The sequence below is a fragment of the Falco peregrinus genome, chromosome 5, assembly GCF_023634155.1.
Source record: "Falco peregrinus isolate bFalPer1 chromosome 5, bFalPer1.pri, whole genome shotgun sequence".
Taxonomy (NCBI): domain Eukaryota; kingdom Metazoa; phylum Chordata; class Aves; order Falconiformes; family Falconidae; genus Falco; species Falco peregrinus.
In genome coordinates this window covers 29,690,822-29,712,939 of record NC_073725.1, presented here as the reverse complement: position 1 = coordinate 29,712,939, position 22,118 = coordinate 29,690,822, and the positions used below count along the sequence as shown (strand labels likewise).

The window sequence follows — 22,118 nt, the reverse complement described above, 5'->3', positions numbered from 1 at the left end:
GTCTGATCAACATTACCAATGAAGCACAACCAATTATTTTGATATGTTTGCATGACAGATTGCTGTTATTAGTCAATATTAGGATGTCTGATGTAGTTGCATAGGGCTGTCATCCCCCAAACTTCTCGGTTTGTACTCACAAAAAAGCATCTCCGCAAAAATTAAATTGAGGTGAGAAACAGAGTTGAGGGTTTTCTTTCACTTGCATCATATAAAGTTCAACTTCAAGCCACATCTTCTCTTAACATCTAGAAATCAGTAACTCATCTTGAAACCTATACAAATTATCTTGTGCCATATCTTCAGCACACTCCATCATCACCAGTGTCTGCGACCAGAACTTGAGCAGTATCTGTATATTGCACGATATGACACTGAACCAAGATTCCTCCTCCTGCTGAGCTGAAATGCCCAAGAGCAAGATCTCCCTTTGCTTTAGGAAGATATGCCATTTTTTCTAAGATTTTTGAGCTGACAAAGCACAGTTTCTTTATCTACACATCAATGTGAAGGGGGCACAGTAATTCTAGTTGTGTTCTGTTGCTGCTCTTACACCAACACTGGTGTTAAGGTCCAGAGATTCTAGTGTGGGGGACAGAAGACTCCATGTTCCTCAAAAGACCCTCTTAGACTTGAGGGACAAACCACTACCCTTCAAGGAATTCAGCTGTTTCTGAAGACATGGAAGATTAGGAAAAAAAAAATGTATATAAATAAAGAATTTGGGAGGCAATAAGCAGACAACAGAAACCTATGCTGGAAGACAGTGCTGTGCAGGCTCTCCTAGGGCTGGCAAAGCAGACTGCATACCTGTGGAAGTGTGAAAGCAATAAGAGTCCCCAACACTACAGCCAGATTTGCTACAAGATTCATGTTTTTCCATATTAACCTTCCATTTATTTTTAATGGTATCTCATACCGTTTGAGTAAATAATGTATTTTTGCCCTCAGATACTTACTTTTCCATACCGCTTTCCTCTCAATGGGCATCCTGCAAGCACTGCCAACGGCTGTTGTGAACAGCCCATCTCTGAGAAGGCTGATGTACTGCCTGCTTCGCTTATCCAACTGCCTGTTCTTTAAAAGCAGTGCAACTAGTAGCTAATTAATACTGAACCTTTGCTTTCACTCTGAAAATCTCTAGTGATTCAAACAGAAGTAAATGATCTGAGAGGATATTCCTGACGTACCACCCAGCACTCACTTTCTCCTCTTCCATTCCAAATATTCAATTAGTTGGTTTCATAGACTCATGGAGTCATTTAGGTTGGAAAAGACCTTTGGGATCATCAGGTCCAATTGTTAATCCAGGACTGCCAAGTCCATCACTAAACCGTGTCGCTAAGCACCACATCCACGCACTTTTTTTAATAGCTTCAAGGATGGTGATTCCACCTTGCCCCTGGGCAGCCTGTTCCAATGTTTCACCACCCTTTCAGTGAAGAAATTTTTTCTTACTATGCAATCTAAACCTCCCCTGGTGCAACTTAAGGCTGTTTCCTCTTGTCCTGTCACTTGTTATCTGGGAGACCAACCCCCACCTGCCTACAGCCCCTGTCAGGCAGCTGTAGGGAGTGATCAGGACCCCTTGAGCCTCCTTTTCTCCAGACAAACACCCACAGTTCCCTCAGTTGCTCCCCATCAGCCTTATGCCCCAGGCCCTTCCCAGCTCCATCGCTTGTCCCTGGACACACTCCAGCCCCTCAGCACCCCTCCTGCAGTGAGGGGCCCCAAACTGAACACAGGATCTGAGGCATGGCCCCATCAGTGCCAAGTACTGATGATGATCACTCCCCTGGCCCTGCTGGCCATGCTGTTTCTGACACAAGCCAGGATGCTGTTGGCCTTCTTGGCCACCTTGGCACACTGCCCAGCTGCACGGGCCATGACATTTCCCATGTTTCAACTCACTATTTTCCTGGATTCCTAGCTCAGAAACAGAAATAAAGAGAGTATAAAACCAAATCGTAAGGAAAGTAGCAACCCATGTAATTCTTCCCATTGCTCCCAACGGTGGCCTTCCCCTACTCACTAGTGACCTGTTCCTGTAGTTCATAACTTATTTTCTCTGCCCAAACCTTTTGGTCAAAAGGTTGCTTCAGGCAGGATCCACTGTGTCTGTACCTCAGCCCTCCAGCCAAGCCATGGCAAAGGCCTGCACCTTTGTAGGACAACCACATCCCAAAGGTAAACAGAACATCACTGCAATGAAAGCTGTATTCTGCCCAGGCTTGCAACAGAATGGTTGTCCCTCCAGCTGCCTTCCTGAGTTCCCCACGTTGGTCCTTCCTGGCCTGACAAGCAGCCAGGGTAACTGGGGTTCCCATCTCCAGCTTGCTCTTTCACCAACAGCAGGAGAGCCACCCATGCTTCCAGTCAGTCCTGAAGCTAGATGATGCTTTAACACTTGGAAGATATCTCCAACCTCTGGCTTGGCATTATCAGGAGAAACAACCGGACGGAGCAGACTGAGGCAGATACTGATTAGTACAGTATTGACCTGTACACCACAGTACAAGGAGGGGGAAAGGGAAGAACACATACAGACACATGCACCCTACCTAAGCCCTGAAGATCTCCTTCCCTCAGTTTTTCCTAGTGACTGTCAATGGAGATGAATGCACGAATTGACTGCCAAGAAGTACTGAATGATGCAAGTCAACAATCTGCAGAAACAATATAAGGAAGGCAAGAGTCCTTGGCCAGTCTTTGGAAACCTCTCAGAAGGCATCTTGTGTTAGAGTGAAAACAGAGCCTTCGCCAAAACGGGGAGCACACCCCACCCCTGGAATTGCTCTTTTCAAAACAGCGTGGGGTACAGGGGGAGAGGCAGGGAAGAAAACAACCTAAACATATCGCGCTCATAGGTGCTGTGACACCATAAATGATAACAAAGCCATCATACACTTGGCTTCTAGATTAAGTGCAGAGCTGTACAGCCAAAAAGATGAGGGAAACAAAGTATGCAGAGATACATAGGCACGGATCAATGAGCTAATAAATTGGCTTAGCAATGTGGGACAAAGGTTCCTTGACAGGCATCCCTGATAAACTGAAGTTGCTAGTGATAATCCGTATTATCCCATTTCCTGTAACTGGGCCTTATCCCTAAAGTAACATCAGCCCTTTCTCTGTTATTGATTTATCTTGGGCCATCCTTCTTCTGCACAGAGATGCAAAACAGCACTGACAGGATTAAATCAAGCACCTGCTTTTAAGTAAGCTATTAGTAAAACTCTAGGGAGGCAGGGGGCAGGGAGAATAAACACAGTCTATTTGCTTGTACCACAACAGTAGCTTTTTTTGCTCCGTAGTATGCTTACAGAGGTGGCTTTTCTGGCTGAAAAATGAACCACAGCAGACTTTACTACTTCCCATACTACAGAATGATAAAGACGACTAGCGGAATAACTATATTATGCTATAATTACAAATGGTCACCAATTGTCAAGGGCATAGCAATACTCTGAAAGTACTTTGAATTCTGAACATTCTGTGTATCTCCGGCAGTTAGGGGCTTTCCTGTACTGATGATTCCCAGCCTGCAACCTATAACCACAGGAGAAGTGAAACCCAAGAGTACAAGCAGCGCTCTCCCCATGCCAGCTGCGTGCAGAATTGTTGCAGACACCCTTGTGTCATGTTGTCAGGCTCAGGAGCACTGCAGGTCATGCTGCAGACACACTCAGGTCAATCAGGATAAAAACATCCCAGGGGACACCTAATCAAGTTGGCTTCAAAGTTGGAAAAAAAGTCCATGCTGGCAGGGGAGGCTGGGAAGAAGAGGAGAAAGGAGAAAAGACAAGGAACTTTACGAGTGACTTTGAGGGAGTTTAGCCAGAAGGACTAAGCCCAACAGTCTGCAGTACAACCAGAAACCAGAGATGTCAGACAGACAGGTGGCTCTGGGACCAGCATGGCAAGGAAACATTATATTTGACTCGTTAGAAATAAAATAAATAAATAAAAAATGTATCAAGATTTCTTTCATTGTCTCTCTTATCCTCCCAATGGCTTTATAACCATGTCCTGTCTTCTTTGAGGAAAATGCATTCCCTCTTTTTGCGCTGTATCCCTACAGTACCTGACAAAAGGGCAACATAAATAAGAAATAGCAATAAAATATCAGTCATGACTACAGGCTTATAACCCACTCCATAACCACAAACTGGGCATTTGGTGTGGAAGCTGCTTAATACAGGAACACAAGAGAGCAGATAAAAATCTGCATCTGTCTACAGCAAAGATGCATCTCCACTTCATTCCGAGTACAACCCTTTCAGGATACTCATACAGACTAATCAGATTAATGTATCTGTAGACTGTCCCGTATGATGGATTGTCTGAATTTCTTACCTAAAATTTGCATGAAACACAGTGGCTGGTTTGTCTGGAGGTCAAACAGGAGATCTGATCTGAAAATTTTGTTTGCACTTTTTGTAGTTCAGAGGCAGAAATGTTTGAAGTTCCACTGAACAGCATGCATTCCCTGTAGTGGCTGCTCACCTGGATTAGTAAATTTAGTTAAGTAACAAGTGAACTTGAGCTCTGCAAGTGTGAAGATTCTTATTTTCCATGAAAAAAACAGTGTACGTCTTACAATGCACATACCAGCAGTTAAAAAAAATGCAGGTAAATTAATAAAAAAAAATATGCATACACTTTTACGTTGTTAGTTCACTGAATATTTAAAAAACAACACCTAGTATTTGAATCTATGAATCATATATGTGTTGATGTAAAAAGTTAGGACATATGCTTTTGCTCTATTAATTCTAGCTTTTGCTGTATTCTTTAGAAATCACCAGTAGGTCTACCAGATTTGGGGGGAAAAATCCTGCAACAGTACTTGTGGCAATAATCAACTTATTCTTCCAGTACTGAAAAAGGAATGATGGTATCAACATTCAAATTAGGCCTATTCTCATCCTACATTACTTAACAAGATTTAATCTATCAATTGTCAAATTAACCAATACAGTCATTAAAATGAAATACATGGTCTCTCCACAACAGATGAAAATCACATCAGGTCACATTAAACTGGCTATTAAAAACATGCAGAAGAAAAATAACCTGATGATTGTAAAAGCAATTTTGCTTCTAGACTATTTGTTATTGCAGATTAAACAGGTTTCAAAAACAAACAAAACAAACACCTGCACTGTTTATGTTTAATGATTAGAATTACAACTTGAAAACCATATGCCTGAGTTCTGTTCTTTACAGTCAAGATGGTTTTACCAAGGTCACAGAAGCACCTAAACTGATGATCCAAAAAAGAAAAGATCTACTTCTAAAAGAAAGGTTCTTTTTCTCAGTAGATTGTCATGAACAGCTCAACCCAGAAATCAGTTTTGTTGTTGTTCTTAAATGATATGACACATTTACCCTCCCAGACATCTCTCTCTAAACATGCTTTTAGTCAGATTATTAATTTTAGACATCTTTTTATTTTTCTAGAAACTGGTGAATGATGCCTCTTATTCACATGATCAGGTTTTGGTGGTTTTCCTTTTTTTAAAATCAAACCACTTTCAGATGGCAATAGGAATCAAATTAAAATGCACACAACTACCATTTCACATTTTTAAAAGCAATGAACGACTTTCATTAAAATCTAGGACAGGTAGGATTGTCCTGTCTCATCAAATTCAATCCAGTGCTGCCACTGGAAACATGTCATTAAATATTTTTTTATAGACTTCCTAGCATCCATTTTAATATCACTTATGCTTCTTCTTCCCCAACTACAATCTCCCAGAAGGCTCATTCCTCCAATGGATAACAACAGACTTCTAATTTGTAACTTGATTTTATTTGAGCAGACCTTAAATCAAGATTATTTTTTATTTTATCCAACCCTAGTGTTTACCCCCTTTATATATTTATTTTACTTTCATTTCATTAGACTAAACAAGACACGCTCTTTTAGCCCTTTCTCATAAAACCGGCTGTTGAGCCCCCGGCTCATCTTAGCAGGCATTTTTCGAGTCTGGTTCAGGTTCAGGTTCATGGTTTTTGGTGATGGGTTATCAAGAGTTGCATGTGGCGTGCCAGGGGCGGCGTCAAAACCTTCTACAGTGACACTGAAGGGCCCCTACCGCTGGCTGTGTGCCCTTCCCTCAGCAGGGGATCACCTTCGCTCCTGCCGCTGCTGTATCGCCAAGGGAGTACAGACGTCCTCATACACACGTGATTGTGAGCCCGAGCTGTGACAGCTGGAAACTGAGTCTCCTTGACCCTGCTTTTACATCGAAAATAGGATGCTAACAGGAGGGTTAGCAGGCTTGTTGTCCAGCGTGTAGCTGTCACCGGCTGCTAACAACATTGATTTTCACTTCCACGTGCTCCCTCCCATTAGCCAGTGTGCTTTTCCCCAACTTCTACGGTGTCCTCTTTCCCAAAAACTTAAGAGGGGTATTGTTTTGCCATGGACTGCAGTAAGATGCTGATCTTCAATAACCATGCTGTCCTCGTGGCTCAATTTCTCCACTTCACCTTTCTGCATTTTCTAGGTAACTACAGTACCCATTGCTACATGCAGAGCTCACAGAGCAGCACTCTCACTCACTTGCACATTTTGACTTTCAAAAGAATATTTTTGCTGATCAGTCCTCTTCCCTTGCCCTGCCCTCCTCCTTACACGCTTCATACTTACTCTTAATTCCCTTTCTGCATTCACACAGTTATATTTGAAGTCTTTCTTCTCTATTGTTCACCTTTTGCCTACAAATCAGTTCCAGACAGAAGTTCTTTAAGACAAAATGTGTGGAAATCTGCCTTCTCTTCATTTAATGCGTAAGCTCCTATACAGATGGGCCTTCTGCTCTCAATTTCTTGAGGTTTTCCCCCTTTGAAATACACTTACTTAAGATTTGTAAAACAAACCCCAGAACTGAAGTAAAGAACACACATCACAGACTCTCAGTTCATCTCGTAGTTCACAGGTCACAGAATCATGGAATTGTTCAGGTTGGAAAAGACCTTTAAGATCACTGAGTCCAACCATTAACCCAGGACTGCCAAGTCCACTACGAAACCTGCTCCTAAGTGCCACATCTACACGTCTTTAAAATACCTCCAAGGATGGTGACTCAACCATGTCCTTGGGCAGGCTGTTCCAGTGCTTGACAGCCCTTTCAGTGAAGAAATTCTTTTTCCCTAATACCCAATCTAAAACACAACTTGAGGCCATTTCCCCTTGTCCTATCACCTGTTGCTTGGGAGAAGAGATTGACCCCCACTTGCCCACAGCCTCCTTTCAGGTAGAGTGATAAGGTTGTGTGTGTCGTCCCGTCCCTGCCCGCCCCCCCCCCCCCCCCCCCCCCCCCGCCCCGCGCCTCCTTTTCTCTAGGCTGAACAGCCTCAGTTCCCCCAGCCACCCCCCCAAGGCTAGCTCTCTAGACCCTTCACCAGCTCTGTTGCCCTTCTTTTGATATGCAAAGTGAGTGAAGACCAAAAGTCAACTTCTGATCATTCTACCCACAGTCATTTTTGGCCCCCAAATCTAACAGAAGATGTTTTACTGTCTACCAGAACAACACTGGAAATACCACGACTTCTGATTTGTTCAGAGGCTGTATGTTAAAAAATTATCTGCCATCTACCAGTCAGGTATTACCTGGATTTTAGCATTTAGATAGCATTTTTTTCCTCTCATGCCCCAAAACATGAGCCCAATTCAGCTGGTTTTGTTTGTAGTTCATCATAAACACAAAAAGTTATTTCACATTAACCTGTATTTTTTTATTCCTCCTATTCCTGATCAGTGCATGCCTTGTAATATTTCTATTCAATCCTTGCCTGCCACTTCACTATAATTCTGGTAAAGCTGTAAAAATCTATTTGCATAGCAATAACAATCATTTTAGTTCTGTTTTGCTGCCAAGGTTCTTGTACATTAGTCAACAAAGCACTTCAGTTATTCCTTGCTGACCTTATCCAATTTTCTAGCTGGGTTACATATGTTGTCCAGCTACCGCTCCAATCCACATTATATCGTACTTCCCTCTGTTCCATGCTCTAACCCCTAGTTTTGTCTTTATCCTCTACTAAATAAAGCAATCTTATATGCTACGGAGACATAAATAAGCTTATCTGACCACATTTTGCATTCAGAAGTGAACTGATTTACGGGACACACGTGGTTTAACTCAGTAGCTAGAGATAATATTGATCGTTTCTCATCACCAAGCCCTTCCACACTTTATGAATAGTACTTCTCATCATCTCATACCTCATTTTTATTCATACACTGAAATAGAAAATAAACCATTCTACTTCTTTCAAACCTAAGCATTGAACTGAAGTCAAATGACTACAATAAAATAATAATAAAAACAATCTCTGACTCTACAGTAGACTCCTATCAAAAACTTATTTATCTTACAGTAGCTCAAAATGCTCAGCTAGTAATGTGGCCAGTTCTGCCTGTTTCCCTTAAACTTTAAGCAGTTCATATTTGAAAAACCTTCTTTATTTACTTTTAAACTAAACTGAGGAATTTAAACTGAAGAGTGAGTGCCACCTTTTTCATTTTAATTAGGTCTACTTTTCAAGAAAAATGTACAAATTTAGTGAAATACTAATCCTGGGTGTTTAGTTTCAAATCAGTTTCAAAATTTGTTTTGAAATTCTCAAATGTGTTTGTTTAAAATTTGTGATAGTAACACAAAAGGTAGCCACTAGATACTCACTAACCACTGAAAGGTATGCAAAGGACACTTTTAGGTTTCTAAAGCTGATACTCACAGAAGTGCCTGACAAGTAGATGTCAAGAACTGTGTTATCCACTGACACAGCAACAGGAAGAGACCTCCTGTCCCGTCACACTTGCCTGCAGTCCTGTGCAACTACATCCTCAACATCCTCCCGCTGAATCATCAGTAAAGACTAGAGACGGCCCCCCTGCACTCAGGCACGTAACTTGCGGTTGAAATGACTGTGATTGCACAGCCTCATCAATATCACTTCCAAGGACAGGTGGCCACTTAGGAAGCATGCCTGTGTACTTTACAACTTATTATTACATAAATACATTTAATTAATGCATTTTTTAGGATGTAATTTCAGAGCCTGGCTCTCCTGTCATGTTTTAATTCAGAGTTTTGGGTCCAGCTGTAATGCTCTTCATCCATAATTCAGACAAAACTCCCAGCGAAAAAGGCTTAGGTGCAGTCATTTTAAATTAGTGAATAATTGGATGCAGGCAGGAAAAAAAAATAATACATAGGAGAGTGGGATGGCTTGCGGTGGGAAGAAATAAATGACATTGATGTTATTGACAGATAACAATAACATTTGTTATCTGTCAATAACACTTGTTATTGACAGATAACAGGATAGGAAGGCATTGCGCCTTATACTACCTTCTGTGCAACTTCTTTGAAAGGGAATTTAACTGAAGGAGAGACAGTGTAAACACCAGTAAGATGATTTAGGGACAGTTCGTCTTTACAAAATTTTCCAGTACTTATCAGACTATATCAGATTTACCCTAACCCTTCAAAGCATCTTGAGTTTGCCACAAAAACTCTATCACAAAAGTAATAAATAGTGCTCCCACCACAACCTTTTATACTAAGGCTTTTAACCTAAGGAACTTTATATACTATATCCTTCTCAAATCTAACCATTCATTGTACATTGGTGCCTCTTTCCTGCTCCACCACACTCTCCTTCTGCCACAGGGAATTCTGAGCTATTCCACAGCATCTGTAAGCTGTCAACCCATACCTACATTTTTCACGTTATACAGAACCCAAGTTCAAGAAGAATTTGTCAAGAAACACCAAATGCAATTACTCTCTTTCCCATATCACTTTATTTCTCTACCTGTTCATCTACTTGCACTTCAGGTCTGCGAGGCATTTAGGCATAGCTTTGGCACAAAAAACATCACATGGGGCTGTCCTGTATTCTGTGCAGGAGAGCACAATCACAGGAGAAACACTGATTTTCACTCTAAATGCCATGAACTCTGTTTCCTCTAACAAGATGTCCTGTTCAAAACCCTGAAAGCCTCACCCTCTATCACAGTCTTAAATAAGCTGAAAAGTCTGCAAATTCATCGGTTACTTCCCTTTATTAACTCTAAGAGATGAACTGAACTATTACCATGCCTTCTGGGGTTCTGTCTGGAGATGTTTGGCTCTGTAGGCTGGCCTCCAATTTTGATTTCTTTCTACAAATATCAATTTAACAGTGATTACAATACTAACTATCTAAACCACTAAAGTACGGCAGCTGTATTTCACTAGATGTTGAAACAGTAGATGGTGAACAAAACAAAAGGAAGACTTTACCTGCATATTGATATGCCAAAAGACTGGCTTTTAAATGCCAGGAAAAAATGGTGCTGGGTCACAATAAGCAATCACATTCCATGTGTTATCCCCACTCTGTTCCCTAAAGGTGTACTGTTTTATCCCTACTCTGTTCCCTAAAGGTGTTCGGCTGTTGATCTTAAAAGAAGGAAGGTCTTTTCAGCTCTCAAAAGAAGGCTCCTCTTGAAGGTTACATTTTTATCCATTAAATGAAAATCTGAGAATGTTAATTAGCAATTTATGGTAATTTATAAGGGTTACTATCAATTAAGTGCAAAGTAAATACTTACTACATTAGTTGTTTCAATTGGATTAACCATTGCTTAGACACATTATATATCACAGCAGCTGCTGCAGAATAAAGACAGAATAGTCCTAACACCTGTAAATTTACTGTAAACACATTTCACCTTCCATTGCAGTTATTTATGTTTTAAGCTCCTTGTACGATTTTCTGTTCTTCACCTGATGAAATTCCCATCAAAGATTGGTCAAGTATAGAATAAACATAGGTCTTCCTATTTTAACTTCAAACAAAAACATTTGAAAACAGTAAAAAAACTCCACACCAAACACCAAAACAACTCTGTACTCATTCCTAGTAGACTGAAAATCCAACTTTTATGTTAAAAAAATACATTTTCCGTGCATGTGTATTATCTTATCACCCTTCCTTCTTCACAGCTGCAAGAAATGACAGCAGAACTAATTTGTTGATGTGTCAGGGAAATTTTTCTATTTCTATCCAGTCCTCTTTCCTACCCTCTGCTGATGTTACCTTTATTTTTCTTGCTTAAAATGCTTACCTTTTTCTAACTTTATGATGAGTCTCTGACTTTCCTCATTTTCCCTTCCCCTGACATTTCATTTTTCTCTCTTAACTCATTTCATCACAAAGGGGACTGTTTCTGTTTCTAATTGTACCTCCACCTCCAAATCTGTTTGGCTTAAGGAACTTCTATTGTTTTCTAATCAAAGACCACCCCACAGCTTCCTTCCAAATGAAGGAATCCAAGAGCATACCAGAACACAAACTTAACTCCCACTGGTCCTGAGACTCACCGAACTTCAGCCAAGCTTGCTGCACAGTCAGCTTATCACACCTTCACCCAGCCCCTCTTAGCTGGGCTCTATTGAGCACTCAAGGACAACAGCAGAACTGAAACAGAAAAGCAGAGCTTCAAATGCTTACTGATGACAGTGAAAACAGCAAGATGCAAAAAGAGTATTTGTCAGGAACTGCAGGACAGAAAAACAAAAGGAGAAGGTACCAAGAAAGGAAAGTATGAGAAATATTCCAAACAGCAGAGCTATCCCCACCCAGCTGTAATTAAGGCTGCCAGAACTTGATGTTTTTCACACACACACACACACCCCTCAAGTAACGGCATTTCTATAGTCTTCTTTCAAAATCACATTTCAAGTTCTATTTCCTCTTGGTATACGTGAATGCAGCCTTCACCATCTTGTAGTATTTCTGAGTGAAGGTATATAAAACCAAACCTGGTATTTTGCATGGTTTTGTCCAAATCAAAATTCAGTAAGGAAAAATACGGGTCTGTGTTCCAGAAGCTGTACCTGAAATTTTCTGTTGAACTCCACCTCTGCTTTGGTATATATATATATATATCAAACGCCAAATAACCTTACACTTCCATGATTAAGTTAATTCATACAGGCAAGTTTAAACCTGGCAGCTTTAGCTCATCCTTTGTTTCACCGGCAAGCTACAAGAGCATTTAACTTTTCTACTTGAACAACACACATCTTTACCTCTTCCTCTTCCATTTGGAGGCTTGTAGAGCACTCACCTACCTGCATGGACACAGACCAAATCTAACCTTCTGGCATCTGCACTGTCATCCTGGAGGTTTTGTAATTGCACTGCTGCCTGTGAAGTGTGAGCACCACCAGGCCAACATTATGGAAGTAAAGACACGGTAGCCCTTGGATCGTGCATCCCAGTTTATTGTGCCTTTTTAAGTTCATGGCAGTGTCAAAGATGAAGCAGCAAAGTTTATGGTGGCCTTGGTGAATCTGCTTCTGGAGTTTGGAGGTTAGGGAGAATGATCCTGAGTAGTTCACACGCTCCTTCTAAAGCAAGGGAATGCACTCAACCAAAATACTCCCTACAGATCCCTGAAAGCATGTCAGAAGCATTCCTCCCACTCCTTCTCCTCTCCAGCCCACCAGCAAACCTTCCTATTTCGGAATGAGCAGCAGACTGCACCTCTTCACCCCACTGCTGAGACAAGCGCTGCCTGACTCCTCTTTGACAAGATGCACAAATTTGCAGAGGCTGCCAAGCTGCTGCTTAAAATACTTAAAAATCATAGCATCAGGATTTTGAGGACCTTTTTCTTGCTTAACGATCAGGTTTGTGTTCCAGTTGTTGGCCAGAGCTGTGCTTTGGCTGCCTAACGGGCTCCCCCACACTGGAATGGAGCTTACAAACCCCACTGAGCAAATGGGCTGAACTGGAGTCTGCAGCAACAACACCTGATGAGCTGCAGGACCAGGGGTTCTGGGGCTTTGCTGGAAACGGCTCTAATTAGCAGTGGGTAGGCACGGGCACCGAGCCTTGTGCGCCAGGAACAAGTTTGTCTTGAATTCTCTAAAAAGAAAAGATCGATGTATAAATCCCACTTACATCTAAAAAGACCTAAAATCTGAGTCTTCCACCACTAGCACCGTATTTAAGCTGTCTCTTCTGTGTGAAGAGGATTAATCACAAAACAGCTCTGTTCAATTTCCTTCTCCAGATTAAGCTGTCATTGTTTAAAACACCTTTTTTTTGCTCCTTGCAGTGGAAATGAAGTTAATTCCATACATTTCTATTTTTTTAATCTTTTCTGTTATTTTCTCCATCACAGGCTGACAGACCAGAGTAATGACTTCTTTTCAGAGATTAACACCAGACTAATTTTTTTTAAAACTCTTGGAAGTAACTCAGACTTCTATTGCAATATAGATTCTACCCTTTCCCCTCCTCAGGCCATAACCAATGAAAAGGAGAAATAAATCTCATACTGCAACATAATATTAAACTGAAATTGGATGCAAGACTAAAATACCACCAGCATCATTTTTGTTATACGGTGCACTGTTTTCTTGCATATTCTACTGTCAAGCAGCTGGGTATCAGCTAAGGCACTTGTGAGAAGAAAGAAAACACCTCATAACCTGCAAACTGTCATCTCGAACCTAAGCAAAAGAAAGACAAACCACCTCTAATAAAAGTTTGATCTCTTAATTTCTATACCCTGTCTCCCAAAGCTACATAACAAGCAGCAAAATACTGCAAAGGAAAACAGAGTAGCACTTTTTTTTAAGGAATGAGAACTCGGTCAAAATTGCATTCTCTATCCTCCTAGATAAATTCGGGCCTGACTCATGTCCTAATAAATGTACACAGCAACTCCAGACGACCTCAAAACTCACCGCATCTCCAGGATACTATAATGATCCTACAACACAAGACTTAGCTGTTTCTTCAGGTTCAAAAAGAGTGACGTGCAACTCCAGGAGATAATACAAAAAACATAACACACAGAACAAACATTACTCAAAAAGAGGCAGGGCTGTATAACTGAATTTGTTTCGTCCTGTTGCTGGTTTTGGAGTTGTTTGCTTTGGGTTTTTTTTTTCTTTCTTCACAAATCTCATCTGCATTTAAACAGATATATTGCTTTCTGGAAACTGCTACCTTGGTGAAAGTGTAAGAGTGATATTATGAACTGGACAGAGACTTCTCTTGGTTCTGGTTTTCATCAGCACATAAGAACAGCACTGAGCAATCCCAGAGTCCTGAAATCCTTTGCTTTACGGAAGACTCTTTTCAACAGGACTCCCCAGCCATTATACGCACATTAATTAACTCAGCAGGGCACAGAACATCTGTACAGGCTGGACACAATTTTAGAAGTTTGACAGCGTATGCAATGTCCCATTGGTTTGCCTGCACACATACACACAGAGCCCCCTGCGTACCTACAGAAATGCTGGGCAGAATCATACCAATGGAATCAGAACAGGAGTGAGAAGGTGATTAAAGGATGTTCATCCACTCACATCACAAAATAAAAATTCAGGAGAATCAAATGTGACTATCAAAAATCAAGCTCAAAGCCAAAGTAACACCCAAGAGACAGATTTTTTTCCACTGTAAACACTTAAACTGAGGAATATATTGCCAAGGTTTTTCTGTGGATGCTTGCAGTTTCATGTATATAGTTTGAAGAAAAGGTGTAGACTAATTTTGGAAAAAATTAAATCAATCTGTGAAGTGATTAAACACAAAGACACCACCTCTGACTTAGGAAATCTTTAAGCCATATATTAGTGGGAGATGAAAAGGCGTATCGAAGAAGCATCACTGTGCATACACATGCTTTCAATGGTATTCTGTACCATCTCAGCTAAGACCAGACACTGGCTGCATGGAACCCCTGGCCTGACCCAGTGTGACTGTGTGTCATGTTCACCTTTACAAGAGTGCCACCGAGCACAGGATCTCTTACAAATTTATGACATTTCTGGAACATTATGCTATTGCTTTTGTTTGGCATGAATAAGAAACCCACATAACCCAAACCACCTACACAACTCACTTGGCTACACGATCTTGACAAGATCTTCAATGTACTATTCAAGATTGGAACCATTTTATGAAAGCTCCCATCGAATAATTACAGAACTAAGACATACAGAAAGCTTCCAGTCCAAACTGCATATACAGTCCTATTCAGTTTGAGCTATTCACAACAGGACCATCCCAGCCCTATAAATCATTTTCCCTTGATGAACCTCTATCTTTATTAAAACAGTGAGGCTCTTTCAGTGAATGTACATCAGTAGAAAAAAAATTACAACTTGATTGTAAGACCAGGCGCCACTGGGCACCCTCAACACATCAGAAGCTGAACTGGGATTGGAACAGCACTTTTTAGAGTTGTCAGAGATGCCTTCAGCAGGACACATAAAACAAGGGGTTGCTTGAAAGCTTAAGGCATGATTGTCAGGTAGGAGTAGCCTGTTCAACAGCAGTGTTTCAGATCCACCTACACAAATTTTACAGCTCCTTTTGAAACCTTAAAACCTCTCACAAAGGAATCAGGCCCTAAAACGAATCGTGTTTTTCCTGGAAAAATTTTCAGTCTAACAAGACTGCTTTAAATGAGTTAAGCTTCTTAAAGTCCCATTCTGTATCAAAAACTACTTTCAGAAAAAAAACACCATTTAGGTATGAAAGTTAATTTTTAAGTCGCAGAAAAATTCAATGGTTTTGCAAGTATTTAAATTGTAATAATACAACAGAGAGAAATCAGTTAACAATGTGAATTACTAAAGTTATTCAAAACTTTGGGCTCAGAAAGCAAGCAGGGAATATGACAATAAAATACACAGTTTATCAAGAAAGTGTAGAAATTAGATGTACAAGTACTACTTCAATGCTACAAATACATTTTGTAAATCTAATTATAGGAGCATCGTCACAGAACAAAAAGACAATACCCACACCACACCTATTAAGCAGTTCTACAGCCTTGATAACCATTAAACCCTGGAAGTGTAATAGAAAAAGGAAAGGCAAAGTGCTACAGCTGCAGAACTGCCTGGAAAAATAAGTAGCTGTATGTGGCTTAAAAAGAAAAGAGAATAGGAAAAACAGTGAACTTGTAAATAACTTTACAGCATTTAATTACAGATCTGAAGCAGAGCCTGCTAAGTCTACAGAAGCCTTTTATAGCACATGAAGTTTGCTCAGCAGAAAAACCAAACTAGATTTTTAATAAATAGTGTAATCTGGATTTCAAAGGGCACTGGATTCAACCTCCTGCTTCTAGGCAGAAGTACAGACTTGGTGTAATTTTAGATAATGACTTTGGTCTCAAAGCTTCAGAAACTAAGCCTTGTTTGAGGCATAACAATACAAATGGCTGCTTTAACTTCAAAGTAATGTCTAAAAGGTTTCAATAATAGAAACATTCAGCAAAAGCAAGAAACAGATGAAACTGCAATGACAGAAATATCACAAGTCGTCCCTGCTTTGTCCAGTGTCATTTCCAATGCACTCCAGACTACACAGGGAAAGACCGCCACTGCAATTATTATGGGATCATATGAGCATGCATATTTATAATAAAAGAACAAAAACTCTTCTCAATACCTAACAATGACAGAAGATATATGGAATAAAGAATATTGACTTGTTAGTCTTTATAGTTCCTTTACAGTGCAATATGATTTAAAAAGGAAAATTTAAACATGATACTCCATTTCCAGTTGTGGTGCAGTGTTATCCAGTTTTAACATTACTTAACACTTCAAGAAATGGGGGAAATACTGATTTTTTTAATATAAAGAATAGAAGACTACAAGTACCTACTTGACAAGCCAAAGAAGCAAACCCAAGACTGCAGGAAATAAAGAGCTGAATAACCTCTGATGTACGCTTACTTATCCTCTCCCAAAAGCCTAACACACCTAAGCCGTCACTTACACATCCCACTCATAAGCCTATTACTTTCCAACACAACTGAAAAAAAAGCACTTTGGCCTTTAGATCTCTTCATTAACTATGTCATGCCACACCTATCAGAGAAAAAATGGATTTATTCGCTTCATGTTTGTGAACTTTAGTTAAATAAGGTTCCCCGACACAATGGCGATAACCCTCCTTAAGGGAAAATGGAAACACTTATCACATAATCCTTGCTCAACTGAAAATGCCAGAGGAATTGGCTTAAAGATATTCCTTCCAGCAAAAAACCTTTGGCTTTGGGAATCTGTATGATGTGTTTCCTGTAGTGGCATATATCTGTTCTTGCTATCGTCACTTAAATGAGATAGAGAACCTTCCAAGCCTAGCAGCAACATCCTGGCGTGAAGCTGTCCTTGCTTCATGATGATGATGCAACTGCTTATAGACAATACCTTACAGAACCATAATTCGTTTCACACACTGAGCTTAATACGCCCCCTTCTTACTCAGCACTGCAGTAGGCTGTCTTTGACAAACACTTGTAAATGAGTATGTTTTATAACTCAATAATTAATGTCCATAAGCTTTACTATGAAAAAGTAGCTCCTCTTAACCAGTGGTGTGCTACCTTCAGATAGGCAAAAATAGTCATGATGTATTAATTTCTGTCAATACGGGTAGCTTCTATTAAAAGAAAGGAAAAAATAAGTAATAAAGTTCACTGGCACTCCATTGTAAATATAATACGTAACAGAACTATCAAGCATGTTTCTAAAAAGCACAGACAAACTTACCTTCAGCTTCAAAAACACAAAGAAAAAAATAAAGAAAAAATAATCACTTTAATTCTAGGTATAAATTAAATCATCACATTTTCCCCATCCCACGCAATTGTCTTGAGTTGCTGACAGACTAGGGTTAGTAATGACTTAAGAGTGTAGCTATAGCTTTAGCTTCCAAATTCAGACTTTCTGCAGAGAGTATTTTACACTGTAGTGTAGATGTTAATTTTTTGGTGCCCCTTGGTTTTTTCCATGTGTACCTAAATGTAACTTATCCCCAGATGTTACACAAAGGAACCTCCAGCTCCTCCACCACAGCTTGCCCTTCCCTTCACCTGGCACATGAATCTACAGCAACCCATTCAAACTTAAGCGACAGAAAAGTTGGCTTGACTATTCCCTGTGCATCACAGATAAAGGCAGATGGGAGTGCAGAGGGTGAATACCTCTCAGCACTTGCTGCTTGTTTCACTTTCCTTCATATTCACTCCATGCATGTGACAGCTTCTCAGTTCTGCTGGCCGTAATGAATTACTCTGTTATACACATACAAAGGAATGCAGACACAAACACCATCACCACCCCCTGCCCATTTCCTTGCAGGTCACGGCAATATTACAGCCAGACAGCAGAGCTTTTGACTTACCCCACGTAGGTGCCTTCAAAAAGCGTCACCTTTCCTTTGTGTAACATCTGGGGATAAATTACATTTTAGGTACACATGGAAAAAACCAAGGGGCACCAAGAAATTCAAATCTACACTACAGTGTAAAATACTCTCCGCAGAAAGTCTGAATTTGGAAACTAAAGCTATAGCTACACTCTAAGTCATTACTAACCCGAGTCTGGCAGCAGCTCAAGACAACTGCGTGGGATGGGGAAAATTCAGGCAGGACAGCCTGCTGCCTGGTGGAATGGGAAAGGTGGCTTGGCAGCAAATGGAGCAGAAACGTTAGGAATGCTGACAGAATATTCTTATTTGGTGCTGATGACCTAATGCTTACCTAGATGCACATTTCAAAGGAAAAATAAATATTTTGTTGCCTGAAGGTAACATGTTCAACTTCAGAGAAGCCCAGCTAACTAATGACATTCTTGGTACTGACGTAGGCAATTGAAATGGAGAAACAGCACATGACAAATGTATGTGCTTGCATGTAATTCTGTGTGGTAGGAATAGTTCAGGCTTCCCAGTCAAGCAAGGGTGACGATTTGAAAGCAAGACTGGGGAAGGGGAAGGCTGCAGGTGCATGCAAATGCCAAAGTTATTGGCAACCAATATTGAAAGCTAACATGCAAAAGGGCTTTATTTTGTGCAGGGCAACACCAATCAGTTATTAGCAGGTGGGATGACTGTGGATTCTCATCCACTTGCTTACTGAAAACAGCAACATCACATCAGCCTAAGCTTTGCTACTACAGTTCTTCCATTTTCCTATTCATAAAAGAGAAATGCTTGAAACAATACAGCGATATTATCTCCTGATAATGGCTTACCCGGTCCCTGGGTGCAATCTGCAGGCGGGTGAGGGAGTGCTTTGGTGAGGGAGGAAGGACAGCGCAGGAAGCCACCCTAAGTCCCAACGTGACACCATGCTTCCCCAAGCCAGTGGCCCTGCACCCATCTACTCACCTGAGGCTCTCTCACAGCCTGTTTAAGCAGTCCTAACCTATTTTGGGTCATCAACACAGAGCACATTGCCAAATGACAGTGACTGAAAATCACCTGGAGTACAAAGGGTGCTTTACTGGGCAAGATACTTTACAAGAAAAGCAGCATACCTGTCTCTCCAAATTCTGTGCTTTACTACATTATTTTCTCAAGGCTTCTTAAGATACTCACCCATATTTACCATTCTAATTTTCCGACTACACAAGTTTAATTTAAAAAAGCAAAAAAACCAAAAATTTTTTTTCCTACCATGTACACCCAAACTTAAAATTCTAAACTTAAACTGTGTTTCCCTCAGTCATGTGCAAGGACACCAGGCAAGGAATATGTAGGCTAGATTATACCCTTCGGTACACCTTTACAATCCTGATGAAACACTGCTTTCTTTACAGCCTACCAGCCCAGCACTCGCATGGGTGTATCAACTCCGCATGAAGCAGAAAGTTCATTGCGCTTTCACAGAGAAGATGTAAACTGCACATCAAAGTCAGATACGATGGAGCTGACAAAAGGGATGCAGTGGCCAGAAGAGTAATCCCCATGAAAAAGTGTAATACCAGTTTAGCTCTGCCTATCCCTTCCCCTATTCTACTGTATTCCTCCCCCTCCTGCCTCTTCCCCCTCCCCTCTCTCTGTCCAGCCACCCTTAACCTGCATTCTCTAGTAGGACTCACCTACCTACAAACACACAGTTTATATAAGCATTAACGCCACCGTCTGTGCTGAACAGAGCCATGCAGTTTCCCCATTAACTCACAGGTCATGAATTTCCAGGCTGTGATGAACAGCACTAATCCAAAGCTTTTTATTTTATTTTCACTTCCCCAGCTGTAACCCAAAGCTTCCCGAGCATTTTTCTTGAGCTGTTCTCCCAGGATGGACGGCCATTCCACACTTCTCCCTTCCAAACAAATGAGGTAGAACAACCCACACAGTCCTCAAGAGAGGGACTAAACCCCAGTCCTACACACTCCTCGAGCCCTCCCTGCACTGTTTGAAACCTTTTGTTCTAACCATTTGATCCCGAGTCCATCGGGGAAGATTTTTAGGCAAATTTCAGCCTCACACATTAAATTAGCAGCCGACGTATCACGGAACTTTGAGTCCTGCAGTTCACAAGGATCAAACGCTTCCTGCTCTCGCAGGTTCAGCCTACTGCAAAGGTGCGCTGGCACTCTGAGTCAAACTCTGGATTCACAAAACCTGCTGTCCAAGGCACGAGGGTAAAGCACTACGCTCAGCACAGGCAAGCAGGTGGAGCATCAAATACCAAATAGCCAGCTAAAGGCAAAACTTTGAGCCCTAAGACCTAAGAAATGCAAGTTTACATTCATGTTTCTCACTAGAAACACAGTGGCTACACTGGGAATAAATTAATGTATACAGGAATTTGTCCAAAAACCCATTAAGGAGGGCGCTCCTGTAGTGAAGTAGAAGTAGTCGGGGCGTAATTCAATGCTTCAGTGGGTGGTGAAAAAGGCAGATGTCTCCATCTGCAGCTTCCTGCTAAAAAGGTAAAGTTGTATCATGCAAAAATCACACAGAGAAACTCACTCTAGAAAGTCCATGGGTGCCAGCCATATGGGCATCATGGGACATAAATCTTTATTGCTCTGTATCTCACCAAGCAAAAAAAGTCACAGATTTTTCAGGAAGTTTTACCCTAGTTTCTAGTTGCTATAAACTCCAGCAAAGTACAAGCTACGTCTTGAGCTGGTGCTATGAAACTGCACCCTACGCAGGACTCGGGCAGTACCGCACCTCCCGTGTTTACTGTAAGCATTAGTAGGGTGCCAGGCAGAGCACAAAATCTGAGCTTGGAAGGTGCCTCACAACTGAAGCCTCAAAGAAACCAATGGAGCCAGAATCACTTAATGACCAACCGGGACACTAATGGGTTGGATCCTACAATGCTCTACCACACACAAACTCATCAAAGAGATTTAATTTACCTTGACCTTGTAGTACTCCTTGACTTCAGGCTGAATGGAATCAAAATCACCGCTGATGTAATCAGGCAAGAAGCTGAAAGGAAAGCAATGAGCAGTGAAATGAAAAATTAATCCATCTTACTACATTTAATATTTATTTTCTCAAGAGCACTAAGGGGTACAAGCATTAATCTCTCAAGGGACTAAAAGTTATTTAAAAGCACGTTAAAACAAGAGTTGATATGAGGTGACACTAAATAGGGTAACAGACAAACTAAATCTGGTAAATCTAATGTCCCTTCTTTGCTGAAGGAGCTTTACATTGCTTCATTGCTTAACACACCTCCCTGGGTCAGCAAAGCAAGACTTGGATCTGCACAGTTCTAGAAAGAGAACTCTCAAACATCTTTCGAAGTATCATTCAGTCAGCAAAGTATTTGAAGAAGTATATCCGAGTGCTGTACATCAAGCCTCAGAGGGTATTATTTATCAGAAAATGATGATGATGTTGCTTCTTGGACAGCTGGCATGCCACAAATGTTCCACAGATTTGTATTTTAGTTGTTAACTGATGTCATCTGGTTTCTGCTCTTCTTGATTATTAAAAATACTCCCCCACAAAAACCAGAAACCAAGTACTCAGTGATTTTTAAGTCACATCTTGGATGTACAAAATGTGTATTAACTTGAATTAAATCCCAACCATCATTTTACAGTAACACTGCTGCAAAACTCACAGAAATAATGTTGTGATATTTATCTTAACCTGCTTCTTGTAGAGCAGAATGCTTCAAAATATTTACTGCATAAATTCTTACCAAATTTATAATGAAACATCAACTGCCTTACAGAAAGAATAGTTTAGGAGATTTTTTTGGAAAAAAACAAAAACGAAAACAAAACCCAGAAAGATCCACCACA

At 40.7% G+C, this 22,118-nt stretch overlaps 1 protein-coding gene across 6 annotated transcripts in view; it reads right to left on the bottom strand.

The window, feature by feature from the left end:
- Positions 1 to 22,118, bottom strand: part of TPK1 (thiamin pyrophosphokinase 1) — a 313,129-nt gene that overhangs the window by 141,947 nt on the left and 149,064 nt on the right. For all 6 annotated transcript variants that reach the window (XM_055805376.1, XM_055805375.1, XM_055805374.1 and 3 more), the window contains one exon: positions 21,219 to 21,291. In XM_055805376.1, the coding sequence (XP_055661351.1) occupies positions 21,219 to 21,291 (73 nt within the window). The remainder of the gene's footprint in view (positions 1 to 21,218; positions 21,292 to 22,118) is intronic.